Genomic DNA, 16,030 nt, shown 5'->3' on the forward strand with positions numbered 1-16,030 from the left:
AAGGTCAAGTGATGAAGGAGCAGTGCTCCAAAAGCCTATGATTTCAAATAAACCTGTTGGACTATAACCTAAGATAACAAGGTGTAGAGCTGGATGAACACAGCAGGTCAAGCAGCACCAGAGGAGCAGGAAGGCTGATGTTTTGGGCCTAGACCCTTCTTCAGAAATGGACTATAACCTAATGTCGTGTGACTTCTGACTATGGCTGAGATGAGAAGGAATTTCTTCTCTCAGAGAGTTGAGACACTTTGGAACTCCTTGCCACAGAGAGCTGTGGGGACAGAGTCCTTGTGTAAATTTAAGGCTGAGATAGATTCTTGATCAGTAGAAGAATCCATGATTACAGGTACAGGGCAGAAAAGTGGTCATGAGAAGTGTCAGATCAGCAATGATCCTACTGAATGGTTGAGCAGGCTCAAAGGGACAAATGGTCTACCCCTGTTCCTATTTGTTATGGTCTTGTGGTCTTCTTAATGAATACAGTTGAAATGCAAATAGAAGACAATGGTTTCAATATTCCCAATTGCTGCTTGGAAGTAATATCTGCTTATCCAAAAAAAAACTCTGGATGGTGGAAATCAAAACAAAATCAGAAGTTGCTGGAGAGACTCAGCAGCTCTGGCAGCTGAAAGCAGAAGAGAGAAAGCAGAGTTAATGTTTGCGATCCAGTCACCCTTCTTCAGAACTGACTGTAGCTAGGGAATAGGAATGTGCTAGAGCGGGAGTGGGGGGAGGGGGAAAAAGAGTAAATGATAGGTGGAGATGGAGCCCAGAGAGAGAGAAAAACAGTTGGTAGACAAAGGAGTGAATAAAGGTCAGCCTGGGAGAATAAGTAGCTGCTAATGTGGACTGTTAGTGGCTGACAATTGATGGTTTGTGGTAGCAGCCCATGTGATGACAAATTTAACTCTTCCTTCTGTGCACAGATGCTGCCAGACCTTCCGAGTTTTTCCAGCAATTTCTGATTTTGTATCTGTTCATACAATACTACAGAGCGGACAAGCAGCGTAACAGATCAGAAGCTGTGGATTCATCGATCCCCTGTCCCATGATCACTATTACATATCCAATCCCAACCATTGTCCCTACTGTGCTTTACCACAACCAGCATTCATCCCATTCTGGAAGATGGCAGGAAACTTAAATAAAAAATAACAACGTAGTCCTCTGATTAAGTTTACCAGATCTTTGGCACTTCCTGATTTTCCACTTTGCCAAAACTAGCCCTTGCTCCCAAACAACTCACTCCTGCACTCTCCCTCAGCCAAACAGATAGGAATTAGAGGATAAAAACCAAAAGAACTGCGGATGCTGTAAATCAGGAACAAAAACAAACTTGCTGCAAAAGCTCAGCAGGTCTGGCAGCATCTGTGGAGGAGAAAACAGAGTTAACGTTTTGGGTCCGGTGACCCCTTCCTCAGAACCCTTTCCTCAGAATTAGAGGATAGATTTTTCTTGGGTAAGGTAGTATTTCGGCAAATTTGGCATATTGGTGGAATAGCCTAATCAGTCATTTATAAAGGTTTAATGTCACTTCCTTGATTTTGTACTCTATGCCTCTGGAATGGCAAATGTAAGTTGTAAGCACAAGCACTGATTTTTAAATGTCTCTTAAAGTGGTGCCAGTCGTTGGGCAGTGAGTAAGTTTGATGCATAACTTGCCAGATTTTCCAACAGTGTAAATACAAAGCCTCCATTCTTCTCTACTCTGAATTCTCCAAGTTGAAAATATTGTGTGAAGCCTACGTTACTGCTGTTTGTTATAGAAGGCAAAACTACTAGGTGACATCTTTACTGAAATCCCACTTTAAACCCAGTAATGGCACTTTTGAAAACTTCATACGATGCTCCTCTGCAATGGAACAACTAACAAATGGAAATGGGCCTGTGATTACTGCTTTCAAAAACACTTGTGATATGGTGGAAACAAAACAAACTTTAACTGCAATAAATTGTACAATGAAGCCAATTAGGATTTTGAATAAACTAACATGCAGTTGTATGTCATGCGAACAATTTGTGGCCTGCAAGATTACTGTTAAAGGCATAGGCCATGTGTTGCACATACTCCTGTGAAGGTGCAAGTTGCAAGAATGTAAGCATGCTTACACAGTGAATGAGTAAAGGAAAGGAAAGTGATTAAATTTAATCAATGACTTGAGCATTTTTAACATCTGGCTCCACACCATTGTAGTTGTCCTTATGTAATTTTATTTTAAAGTCAGCTTCTTATGGCCAAATTCCACTCCAACTCCATTTACAAGTTTGCTAATGGCACCATTGTTGTAGGTTGGATCTCAAAACAACAACGAGACAGAATACAGGGAACAGATAGTGTGTTTAGCAGTTTGGTATAAAGACAACAAACACTCCATCAACATCAGAAAAATGAAGGAGCTGGTCATTGACTTCAGGAAGCAGAGTGGAGGCCGCACCCCTGGCTGCAATGATGCTGAGGTGAAGATGGTCGAAGGCATCAAGTTCCTGGGAGTGATGATCACCAACAATCTGTCCTGGTCCACCCATGTCAACGTGACAGTTGAGAAAGCACAACTACTTCCTCAGGAAGCTAAGGAAATTCAGCACATCCACAAGGACTTTTATCAATTTTTATTGATGCACCGTAGAAAGCATCCTATTTGGATGCTTCACAGCATAGTATGACAAATGCTTTTCCTAAGACTACAGGAAACTACAGTGAGTCATGAACATAGCCCAGCCCGCCATGCAATCAAGTCTTCCGTCTATTGACTCCATCTGTACTTCCCACTGCTTCGGGAAAGCAACCAGCATAATCAAAGGCACCACACCCCAACCCCGGTTATACGCTCTTCCACCCTCTTCTGTCACGCAGAAGATATAAAAGCTGTTCTTGAATACATGTATGAATGGATTCAAGAACAGCTTCTTCCCCGCTGTTATCAGACTTTTGATAGGACCTCCCAAATGTTAATTCTGATCTTTCTCTTTGTTATAGCTGCAGAGGATGTGCAATGTATTCTGCACTCTGTTCTGATACCCTGATTCACTTTGTATGATACGATCTGCCCGTGTAGTATGCAAAACAACATTTTTCACTGTATCTCGATACATGTGACAATAATAAATCAAAAATGTGAGCTAATTTAAAATGGCCAATGTGATTTATCTGCACATGCACAGTACACATCTGATGTCATATCATTCGTGGAGAGAAAAGAAACGCTAGCCTTTTAACACAGGTCTGGTAAGTGATATCAGTTACACGGCAACCTTAGCTCACTGTTTGCTCCTCTAGACCTCCATTGTGAACACCCAGCACCACCATCTCAGGGCATGCTCCACAGACAGACTGCATGCATGTCCATGGCTACTGGCATCTGACATGTGCCAACCTCAATGCATCATTAAGGCACATCTCCAATCCACCTACAGTACATTTGTACGCTTCAATATTGAACTTTGGAGTGCAATGACACGTCTTATTGGAATGCTGCTGCTGGAATATTTTACATGCAGCGACGGGTACCCTGATCATGGATTGGACTGGGCTCCTGGCCTGCTCTTAGCGCTCGCTTGCTTTTTACCCACTTTGGCATGCACAGCATCCTTGCCTTGACTTCTTGTGCTTTATCCCCTAAGCAAAAACTAAGAGTCACATTAGCCTTGCCTTGTCTTTCAGCACAAACACAAAGCTTGTTATGATTGTCAGCAGTCATCACGGGATAAGGCATGTTGCTATATGAAACAGCACAGTATCAGTGTTACACTTGCATCACATGCTAGCTACGGAAGCAGCAAACACACTGCATGTGCTTCTAACAAACGGCCACGTCTCAAAGTCTAAGGGGGGCAAGCCTTCTGTCAAGTCCTTTAGTTAGGGGGTCCTGATACAGTAAATCAAGGGCAGCCTCTTACTATCATATGAGGGGTTTAGGTATGGTCAGTTAGCTGGCCGCTCAGAAGTGGTCATGGTCAGAAGGTTCTTGCCTTTAACAAATTGGGGAGGAGGCCACCATCAATCCTGTTAATTCAGTGCAACTAGTCATATGAAGACAGTTGGAAAGCTGTGGATATCAGTAAGGTCACTCATTCTTCCATGCTGTCCAGCCATGTTGCTCAAGGGAGTGTGCCACAGTCTGTCCAAGGGTCTGTCCATTAAAAGTCAAGATGAGGGTGACACTAGTCCTGAGAGACGAGAGGAATGGACAGAAAGAGCTGGTGAAATCAATGTTATGAATGGGGCAGAATGCTGGAATGAAAGGGCATTAATTATGAAAGGGGAGGGATGTAGCTCAACAGTAAAGTCAGGGAGACAACTCAGCATTGAATGGGAGGGGCCCTCATTGACAGTCTGCAGCACATTGGTTTTGATGGTGAGGGCTGGGGCGTGAAAACAATATATTACTAGATCTGGGATGCTCATTAGATATGCCTGCGGCTTTGGGGTGGTTAAGATTGGGACATAAAGATTTAGATAGACTCTATCCCCTCCCCCAACCCCCCCACCTCCTGTCGGGTATTCACCATCCCTCCTAACCTTCCGCTCTCCGATGCTGAACGCTCTGTACTCAGCAAAGGCCTCAGCTTTATCCCTCTGCGTCCCCACCTTAATGAATTTCGGGCACGACATGACGCCGAACTGTTTTTCCGCCGTCTTTGCCTCTGTGCTCATTTCTTTGGACAAGAGTCCTCTCCCCGTCCCACAGACCCCTTTGCCCAACTCCAACACTCTCCCTCCACCCGGATCCCTCCCTCCGGCCTTTTACCTGCACTCGATCTTTTCATTGAGAACTGTCGACATGACATTAGTCGCCTCAATTTCACTGTCCCCTCAACAAATCCAACCTATCTCCCTCCGAACTAATTGCACTCCGTGCACTCAGATCTAACCCTGACTTTGTCATCAAGCCTGCCAATAAGGGTGGTGCTGTTGTTGTCTGGCGTACTGACCTCTACCTTGCAGAGGCTGAGCGCCAGCTCTCGGATACCTCCTCCTACCTTTCCCTGGACCATGATCCCACCATGGCACATCAGGCAATTGTATCCACTACAGTTATGGATCTCATTTCATCCAGTGATCTCCCCCCATCCGCTTCCAAGCTAATAGTCCCCCAACCCTGCACAGCTCGTTTCTACCTCCTGCCAAAAATCCACAAACAAGACTGTCCAGGCAGACCCATTGTTTCAGCCTGCTCATGTCCCACAGAACTCATCTCTTCCTACTTTGACTCAGTCTTCTCCCCGCTGGTCCAATCCCTACCCACATACATCCATGATTCATCTGACACCTTACGCCGGTTTCAAAGCTCCCAGTTTACCGGCTCCAGCCACCTCCTCTTTACCATGGAGGTGCAATCCCTTTACACTTCCACTCCCCACCAGGAGGGTCTTAGGGCTCTCTGCTTCTTCCTGGAGCAAAGATCTGAACCATCCCCACCCACCACCACGCTCCTCCGCTTGGCCGAGCTTGTCCTCACCCTCAACAACTTCTCTTTCAACTCCTCTCATTTTCTTCAGGTAAGAGGGGTTGCCTTGGGTACCCGCATGGGCCCTAGTTATGCCTGTCTCTTCGTGGGGTACATGGAACATTCCTTGTTCCAGTCCTATTCCGGCCCCCACCCACAACTCTTTCTCCGACGCATCGTTGATATCATCGGTGCTGCTTCCCTCTCTCGTCTGGAATTGGAAAACTTCATCAATTTCGCCTCCAATTTCCACCCTGCTCTCACTTTCACCTGGTCTATCTCTGATTTGTCCCTTCCCTTCCTCGACATTTCGGTTTCCATTTCTGGGGATAGACTGGCCACTAACATCCATTACAAACCCAGTGACTCCCACAGCTACGTGGACTATACATCCTCACACCCCACTTCCTGTAAAGACTCCATCCCATTCTCTCAGTTCCTCCATCTCTGTCGCATATGTTCAGATGAGGCCAACTTCGACAAGGGAGCCTCCGAAATGTCCACCTTCTTCCTCAACCGAGGATTCCCCAGCTCCGTTGTCGACAGGGCTCTCAACCAGGTCCGACCCATCTCCCGCACTTCTGCCCTCAGCCCTTTCTCTTCGCTTCCGCAACAGCGATAGGGTTCCCCTTATCCTCGCCTACCATCCCACCAGCATTCACATCCAGAAGATCATCAGACGCCATTTCCGCCACCTCCAGACACAAATTTCCCTCCCCTCCCCTGTCCGCCTTCCGCAGGGACCATTCCCTCCGGGACACCCTGGTCCACACTTCCATCACCCCCAACACCTCCCCCACAGCCCTACGGCACCTTGCCCTGTAACCAGCGAAGGTGCAACACCTGCGCATTTACATCCTCCCTCCCCAGAATCCAAGGGCCCAAACATACCTTTCAGGTGAAGCAACACTTCACCTGCACTTCTGAGAATCTAGTCTACTGCATTCACTGCTCACAATGTGGTCTCCTCTACACTGGGGAAACGAAGCGTAGACTTGGCGACCGCTTTGCAAAACATCTAGGTTCTGCTCGCAAAAAAGACCCTGAACTGCCTGTTGCCTGCCACTTCAATGCACCACCTTGCTCCCTGGCCAACATCTGTGTCTCTGGCTTGCTACAGTGTTCCAGTGAAGCCCAACGCAAGCTGGAGGAAGAACACCTCATTTTCCGCTTGGGGACCCTACAGCCCTCCAGACTCAATATTGAGTTCAATAATTTTAGGGCCTAAACTCTCCTATGTCCCAGCCCCCACCCCACACACCAGGCCCATTTACCACATAGCCTGCCATTACACACCCCCTGTTGTTAGTCACTAACAGTCCCCATTAACAACTACTCACCCTCCCAGCCTGATCGTTAGTAACTCCTTTGTCTATCCAACTGTCTTTCTCTCTCTTTGGGCTCTATCCTATTGTTCACTTCCTACCTCACCCACCTCCCTATTTTCTGCATATAAACTGACGTTTTCCCAGCCACCATCAGTTCTGAGGAAGGGTCACCGGACCTGAAACGTTAACTCTGTTTTCTCCTTCACAGATGCTGCCAGACCTGCTGAGTTTTTAAAGCAACTTTGTTTTTGTTTTAGATAGAGGGGTTGGGTGTGGGACTCAGCAAGTTCAAAACCTATGGGGTTGTTGGGGAGGGCTACCAAGAAAGAATGTGTACATTTGGGAGTTCACCAGCCAAGCCAAAAACTTTCTGTTGAAGGAATGATCACTGTTTCCTTACATCATGTGGAAAATATCAATAACAAAATAGCAAAATATCAAATATCAATGGAGATAAAAATTGCTGTGACCACACCTGGGGATGGAGCGGTAAGTGTTTTGTTTTGAGGGAGGGGCTTGAATTTCAAACAATTTGAGGCCCTTAAAATGGCAACAGCATTACACAATATCCATTCAATAAAGCGGAAACACAAATGCGAGCACCATAATCGAAAAAACTGTGATCTTCCCTTTCTTATTTCTCAGGCCCACTTAAATAACTTTACTGAACGATCTCCAAGGAATATCTTCCCTAAGTACAGCCATAATGTTATTCCTAAACAAAAAATGCTAGCTACCCTCCTCTCTTGCCCCTCTTTCTATCCTTCCTACAGCATCTATACCTCAGAACATTGAGCTGCCAGCCCTGTCCATCCCTGAGCCACCTTCTTGTAATAGCTATGATATCCCAGTTCCTTTTTCCCAACCATATCTTAAGTCTTAGCTGTCAGGTCTCTTGCATTGAAGTAAATGCAGTTTAATTTATAGTTTTACCTCTGCCAAGCTCTTGTCTGCCTTGACTATTAGACTTGCTCCCCTTATCTACTGTACCAGCCTCAGCCTTTTCACTTTTCTCACTACTGCTTTAGTTTCCCTCACCCCTGCACGAGTTTAAAGCCTGCCAACTATCAATAACAAATCTCCCCGCTATGATATTGGTCCCCTCCCAAATCAGGAGGAATCTGTCCCTCTTATACAGGTCATTTCTAACCCTGAAGAGATCCCAATGGTCCAAAATTGTAATCCTTGCACCCTGCACCAGTTCTAGACCAGATATTTCTACCCTCAAGGACCTACTTTTTAACCTCCTGCCTAGTTTCCTCTACTCTCTCGAAAGAGCCTCATCCCTTTCCCTTTCAATGTCATTGATATTAACTTGCACAATGACCTCCTGCTGGTCACTCTCCCCTTCCAGAATATTCTGCACCCTCTCTGAGGCATCCTTGACTCTGGCACCAGGGAGACAACACACCAACCTGAAGTCTCACTGGCAGCTGCAGAAACATCTGTCTGTGCCCCAGACTACAGTCCCCTGTTACAATTGATCACTTGGAACCTGACATACCCCTCGTTACAATAGAGTCAGTCACAGTATCAGGAACCTGGCTGCCAGTGCTATCCTCCTCTGAGAGGCCATCCTCCCCTACAGTATCCAAAACAGCAATGCCTGCTTGAGATGGGGACAGCCACAGGAGACTCCTGCACTACCTGGCTACCTCTCCTACCATTCCTAGCAGTCAACATCTACCTATCAGTCTCTGCGGTTTTTCTACATTCCTGAAACTGCCATACATCGCACCCGTGTTCTTATAAACTCCTCACTGCCTGTAACTGCTGCTTCAACCAATCCATGTGGTCTGACAGAATTCGCAAACAAACGCATTTCCTGTAGACATAGTCTCCAGGAACATTCAAATTCTCCCCGATCTCCCACATCTGGCACCATGCTCCACCAAATGTTGTGTAGAACTACAGCATCAATGTTATAGCTGTGGCTAAATGGACATTCATGCACACAGCTGAAAAAAAGTAAACATATTTACAAATGCAATAATGCGTTTAGTGATGAGCCACTGGTGCCACCACCACGTGCTCAGAAATTTTGTCTTATTTCTTTCCCCATATCACAGTACTGTCTCAAGTTCAACTGCTGGAGTGGAGGGAGCCCTTTGGTGGAGTCCACGAAATTTTGGATTTTGGTTGGCGATGCCAAAGGTTATTTGTGGCTAGAGGACCCAGACATCTGAACTGTGTCCTGCCAGAAGCTGGTGCATCCTCCTTGGCCTGGACTCCTGAAGTTGAGAGTGGCAGACATGGAGGTGGAAGGCCTGGCCAGCTCTGGAGTGTCCTGAGACTTCTGGAAGGTCTGTTTAAGGTTCCTGCTTTGCCTGATTGCCTATTGGCACTGTCTTCTTTCCTTCTGAGGAAGACAGAGCTGGAGTGAGGCCAATGTTCTTTGTCCCCTTGTTACCTTGCTGTTAATGCAGATGGCTTGGGTGGAGTGCATATAACCAGCAGACTCTGAGTCCTGGACCTGTCTGTCTGTGACAGCAGCTAACCTGTCGACAGACGCAACAAAACACTTGCGCCTGAGGCAACAGGACCCCAGTACATTGCTGCAATTCTGCAACCTGTGTGTCAGGATTGCCAGTGTTCCCAAAAAACTTGCCTGCTCCTCCTGTGTCGGCTTGAACATGTCAATGAAGTCATAAATTGCCAATAACATGGAGCTCTCTCCTGTCCGGGGCTGGGCAGGTGCCTGGATTTTGGCTGACCTCTGAATGCAAGTGACCTACGGGGTTTACTCCTCAGCCAGCTGCAGGTACACAATTGTATTTTAAGTACAGCACCGGCACAAGGGATCCCAGGATATTCTGGCAGCAATGAGTACTATGGGCTAGCATCAGATGAGAAGGGCGATATAGCGGCATGCTACCAAGCTAACGAACTGAGCTTCAGATAATCACATGAAAACACCTACTCAGCCTCAGAGGTAAGCCTCCACAAAACTCATCAAAACTTCAGCTCATACTTTGCATTCTTCTCAAGGAATTTTGACTTTGCTGTATAATGCGACATATATGCAGCACCTAGGCAGTTGTTTAGATTTGCCTTTTATTTTATACCTATTTGATTTGAAAACAAAAATCAAATGTTCAAACTGCCATTATGGGATTTCATTCTCAGGATTATTAGTTCCCGCTTTTGATTGCTGGACTACATAGTCTTCAAGTCTTGGACCTAACTTAATAGTTGTACTGCCATTTGTACGTTGCAAAACACAGAAGTGACAGTATAACCATATTCTAAGTACAACGGACCTGGAACAAGTAAACAATTAAAACCTTTAAGTTTTGTGATTTCACACAGATTTTATACCTCTGCAAGGTCTGAAAAGAGTGCTTGGCTGGTGTTACGTCTTAATGTATCCCAGTAACTTCGGTCTGTGGTTTGATTTGGGGTACCTTTATTTACCACCTGCAGAGTTTGAAAAGGTAAAATTGTTGTAAAGTTTGAAGTAAATGGCAAATGGTGAAAGTTCATTCAGGAAGAAACAAATTGTAGCATCAATTATTCCAGTATTTATTTTGATATTGAAATAGAATAAAAAAGTTTTAAAATATCCCTTATATAATTTCAACAATGATTGCTATTTATCTCTGCACATAACAGCACAGAAAATCAAAACTGGCAACAAATAACAGAGATCCAAACAGTCTCTGTCCGCCACCACAACTCTCCTCCAGTTGAGTGCGCTTGTTCTCACATTGAGCATCTTCACCTTCCACTTCACTTATTTCCACTATGTAAAAGGCATAGCTATTGGCGCCTGCATAGGTCCTAACAATGCCTGCATTTTTATACAATACGTAGAATATTCCTCATTCCAGTCCTACTCTGATTCCCTCCCTCATCTCTCTTTCCAGTAAACTGATGGCTTAGTATGGTTGCCCTCCACTTGAAGTGGAAAATTTCACACATTTAGTTTTCAATTTTCACCCTCTACCACCTTCACTCTCTCTCCTTTCTCTTCCCTTCCTCGACCTCGGTTTCCATTTCTGGGAATATGTTATAAAAGAATTCATTCTATGTCCCCTGATATCCACAGCTATCTCTACTACATTTCCTTACATCTTGCACCTGTAAGGACTCCATTCCTTCTCCCAGTTTCTCTTTCACACCTGTTCTGATGATGCAAACTTCCATAAAGCTGATATTCTGCAACATTCCTCAACAGAGGACAGCACTCCTCTTTTTCCACACCTCCACTCAACAAATTCCAGTGCTGGACATGGAACTTGGCTGTGTCTAACTTATTTTCTGTTCTCAACTCTCACCCATTTACCTCATTTCCAAAAGCATGATTGGGTTTTCCTTGAACATACCTTCCACTCCAACAGGCTCGATATTCAATAGAGCATCCTCAGTCATTTCTGTCGTCCTCAGCATGATGTCATCAGCAAACATGTCTACCTCTCTCTTCTCCTTTCAGCATACTAAAGCAACCTTTCACTCTGTGCCACTCTGATCCACTTCTCAATCATTCCAAATATCCTCTTGCATTCCCATGGTACCATGCTGTGTAAGTGAAGGGGATACTCTTTTACTTTCTCTCTTTCTTCTTACTATGCAAGGCCCCAAATATTTCTTCCAAATAAGATGGAAATTAACATCCGTAGCTTAAACAGACTGTATGGGAGAGGCAGAATGCAAGTTTTGAATTTTATTCTCGAAATGGGTAATTTGCCTCACTACAGGCTGATAAAGGAACATGCACATACTTCTTCACTGGGATTGAAACTGTTGGGGCGGGGGGTACAAATAATTTGCACAATCTTGAGAATGAAAACAAAAGAACAAACATGATGTATGGCAAAAATATAACTATAAGGTATGTGCCTGCACAAGTAATTCTACGAACAGGACCAAATAAAAAAAACTAAAAGATGCTGGAAATCAGAATGGGTCTTCAGTTCTGAAGAAGAGTCACTGGACCTGAAATGTTAACTCTGGTTTCTCTTTACATATGCCCACCAGACCTGCAGAGCTTTTCGAGCAACTTCTGTTTTTGTTCCTGATTTACAGCATCCGCAGTTCTTTTGGTTTTCATAAGGTTTAGGAAACTGGAAGCAGGCAGAGCCCTCAAAGAATATAGAGAGATCAGGAAAGAACATAAACAAGGAGTTTTGTGGGGAGGGGAGCTGATAGGAGCCATGAAATCTCTTTAGCAAACAGGATTCAGGAAAATCCCAACTCATCTTATATGTATATAAGGAGCAAGAGGTAGCTAGGGAAAGGGTAGGTCCACTCAAGGACAAAGGAGGGAATTTACACATGGAGCCGGAAGAAATAGGAGAGATCCTTAATGAATACTCTTCATCGGAATTCATAAAGGAGAAGGACATAGTGGGTGGTGAGTCCAGAGAGCGGTATGTTGATATTCTTGGGCATGTCAATATAATAAAAGGTGTTGGGTGCTTTGAAAAGCATGAAGGGAGACAGGTCACTAGGGCCTGATGGGATCTATCCCAGAATGCTGAGGAAGACCAGGGAGGAAATTACTGGGGCCTTGTGTGAAATCTCTGTATCCTCTTTAGTCAGAGGATAGGTCTCAGAGGAGTGGACAATAGCCAATGCTGTTGCTTTCTTTAAGAAGGGCAACAGGGATAATTCGAGATGTTACAGACTGATAAAGTTTATGTCAGTGGTAGGCAACTTATTGGAGAAAATTCTTAGGGACAGGATTTACTTACATTTGGAAAATATTAACTTTTAGCAATGAGCAGCATGGCTTTGCGCTGGGGAAGTCATGTCTCACAAACTTGACTGAATTTTTTCAGGCGGTGACAAGGATGATTGGTGAGGGCAGGCAGTGGATGTTGTCTTTACAGACTTTAGCAAGGCGTTTGACAAACTCCCTCATGACAGGCTGATACAGAAGGAAGGTGAAGCCACACGGGATCCGCACTGAGCTAGTAAGATGGATACAGAGATAGTAAGAACCGCAGATGCTGGAGTCTGAGATAACAGTGTGGAGCTGGAGGAACACAGCAGGCCAGGCAGCATCAGAGGAACAGGAAAGCTGACGTTTCAGGTCGGAACCCTTCTTCAGAAATGGGGGAGGGGAAGTGGGTCAGGCTGGGGAAGGTAGATGGGATGGTGATAGGTGAGTGCAGGTAGGTAGTGGTGGGGATTGGTCAGAGAGATGGGAGGAGCGGCACTGCCTACCTGCACTCACCTATCGCCATCCTACCTACTTTCCCCAGCCCCTCTTATCCCCACCTCCTTGACCTGTCCGTCTTCTTTCCCACCTATCCGCTTCTCCCACCTCACTGACCAATCCCCACCACTACCTACCTGCACTCACCTATCACCATTCCACCTACCTTCCCCAGCTCCACCCCTCCTCTCTATTTATTTCAGAGCCCCCTTCCCCTTCCCCTACTCCTGAAGGGTCCCGACCCGGAACGTTAGCTTTCCTGCTCCTCTGATGTTAAGATGGATACAGAACTGGTTCGGTCATAGAAGACAGAGCATAGTGGTGAAAAGGAATTTTTCTGGAGATCTGTGACCATTGGTGTTCTGCAGGGATCAGTGCTGGTATCCTTGATGTTTGTAAAACATTTATATAAAAAGTGATACGGAGGAGAATGTAAGTGGTCTGATTAATAAGTTTGTAGGTGACACAAAAACAGAGGCACCTGAAGAAAGTGAGGCAGATTGCCAGAGGATAGAGCAGGATACAGATATGCTGGAGCCTTGGGTGTAGAAATGGCAGATGGAATTTAATCTGGACAAATATGAGGTGATACATTTTGCAAGGTCTAGTGGAGGAGGCAAGTATACACTAAGTGGCAGAATCTTTAGAAACATTAACATACAGAGGGATCTAACTGTACAGGTCCACAGTTCCCTTAAAGCAGCAACACAAGTAGGTAAGGTGGTCAAGGAGGTGGTCGCCTTCATTGGGCAAGGCATGGAGTATAAAAACTGGCAAGTCATGTTGCAGCTATATAGAATTTTACTTAGATCACCTTTGGAATATTGTGTACAATTCTGATCACCACACACCAAAAGGATGTGGGGGCTTTGGAGAGGGTACAGAAAAGGTTTACCAGGATGTCACCTGGTTTGGAGGATTTTGGCGACGAGGAGAGATTGGACAACCCTAATCTGTTTTCACTTGAACACTGAAGACTGAAGAATGACCTGTTAGAAGTTTACAAGATTATGAAAGGCATGGATAAAGTGGAGGGTCAGAGTCTCTTTCCGAGGGTAGAAATGTCAATTACTAGAGGGCATAGGTTTAAAAGGTAAAAGGATTAAAAGGTAAAAGTTTAAAGGAGATATGAGGCAACTTTTTGTTTTACACAGAGGGTGGTAAGTGCCTAGAATGCGCTGCCAGAGGAAGTTGTGGAAACAGATACAATAGCAATGTTTAAGATACATGAATAGGCAGGGAATAGAGAGATACAGACTGCGTTAAAGCAAAATGTTTTTAGTTTAGAAAGGCATCATGTTTCAGCAGAGGCTTAGTGGGCTGAAGGGCCTATTCCTGTTCTGTACTGCTCTTTGTACTTCTTGGTTTAAATACGATGGAGGGAAAAGGTGAGGAGCTGCTTCTCTAATCCTCCCATGCCCAGCCAAACTTGGCTAAGAACCCAGGTATCTATTACTCTGTTGAAATGTGTGTCCCTGTTTGACTGGCAGCTCAGACTATTGAAACTTAAAGGGTCTGTGACACTTTCTACTGGGCTGCAGTGGATTCAATGTTGTTTTGTAAAATAAAACATAATGGAAAGTTATGAATTATTCATTTTGTTAAGGTTTCTTATTAAAACCTGTCTGAATGTCACTTCAGGGTTCATTGCTTCCATACAGTGTATAGTGGGCAAATGGGCATGGAAATGTCATATCTTGGCATGGGGAGGCACGGTAGATGTATTGAGGGTAGGAGAAGTAGCATGATAGATCATTGGGAAATACCTTGACATGGAGGGCATGAGGTGACATGGTGGATTGAGGCTATGAGAGGTATCAGAGCTGTAAGGAATTTTCTTTTTAACTATTCGGCAGTACTGAGACAGGGCTTTTAAATAGTCTGCCTCAGCACCTAGCAACCCCTGTGGATGTGAAAGAATTGAGGGCATCATTTACAAATTTAGCAACAAAGACAGATGAAGGGATAGGCAGTGTTGAGGAAAGGGGAAGATTGCAGAAGGAATTGGACTGGCTAGGAGAGTGGACAAAGAAGTAGCAGATGGAATGCAATGTGGAAGTGAGGTTATGCACTTTGGTAGAAAGAAGAGGTCATAGACTATTTTGTAAACAGGGAAAGGCTTCGGAAATCTGAAGCACAAAGGGACTTGGGAGTCCTAGAGATAACAAGGTGTAGAGCTGGATGAACACAGCAGGCCAAGCAGCATCATAGGAGCAGGAAAGCTGACGTTTCGGGCCTAGATCCTTCATCAGAAATGGGAGTCCTAGTTCATTCTCTTAAGGCTAACATGCAGTTCAATCGGCAGTTAAGGCGGCAAATGCAATGTTAGCATTAATTTCAAGAGGGCTAGAATACATGAGCAGAGATGTACTGCTGAGGCTGTATAAGGCTCTGCTCAGACCAATATTCCAAATTTTGGAATATTGTAGGGGTTCCAGAGGAAGTTTATAAATGATTTCAGGGATGAAAGGCTTGACATATATGAACAGCACTACAGCACTCCGAGTCTGCACTTGGAGTTTAGAAGGATGAAGGGGCACCTCACTGAAACTTAGAATACGGATAGGCATGCATAGATTGAATGTGGAGAGGATGTTTTCATTAGTAGGAGTGACAATGACCTGAAGGTGCAGCCTCAGAGCATGAGGACGACCCTTTAGAACTGAGATGAGGAGGAATTTCTTCAGCCAGAGGTTGGTTAATCGGTGGAACTGCCTTCACAGTCCTCTGTGGCAATAAGTCAGAGGATATTTAAGACAGAGATAGACTGATTCTTGATTGTTACCAGGATTAATGGTTTTGGAGAAATGGCAGGAGAATGGTGCTTAGAAACACATCAGCCACGATCTAATGGTGTATACTCGATGGACCGAATAGTTTAATTCTGCTCCAATGTCTTATGCATCCAAGCTTTTATCAGGGTTGGTTGGCCTGACTTCAACCAGTATCTGTCCAGTCAATAAAAATTACGTCCCTGGAACCAGTATTTCCAGAGATGGGCTTTGAAGCTAGGAATTTTTCTGACTCTCACACAACATTTCCCCTCAGAGAGAACGCTACAAGTAGAGGGCACAGTTTCAAAATAAGGTCCTATT

General features: G+C 44.9%; 1 protein-coding gene across 5 annotated transcripts in view; it reads right to left on the bottom strand.

Moving 5' to 3' along the window:
• Positions 1-16,030, bottom strand: part of LOC109934783 (calcium uptake protein 3, mitochondrial) — a 170,912-nt gene that overhangs the window by 71,512 nt on the left and 83,370 nt on the right. For 3 of the 5 annotated variants that reach the window (XM_048605011.1, XM_048605019.1, XM_048605028.1), the window contains exon 8: positions 10,094-10,192. The exons of the other annotated variants lie outside the window; for them this stretch is intronic. In XM_048605011.1, the coding sequence (XP_048460968.1) occupies positions 10,094-10,192 (99 nt within the window). The remainder of the gene's footprint in view (positions 1-10,093; positions 10,193-16,030) is intronic. 5 annotated transcript variants of the gene reach the window in all.

The sequence above is a fragment of the Rhincodon typus genome, chromosome 1 (assembly GCF_021869965.1).
Source record: "Rhincodon typus isolate 14 chromosome 1, sRhiTyp1.1, whole genome shotgun sequence".
Classification (NCBI taxonomy): Eukaryota; Metazoa; Chordata; class Chondrichthyes; order Orectolobiformes; family Rhincodontidae; genus Rhincodon; species Rhincodon typus.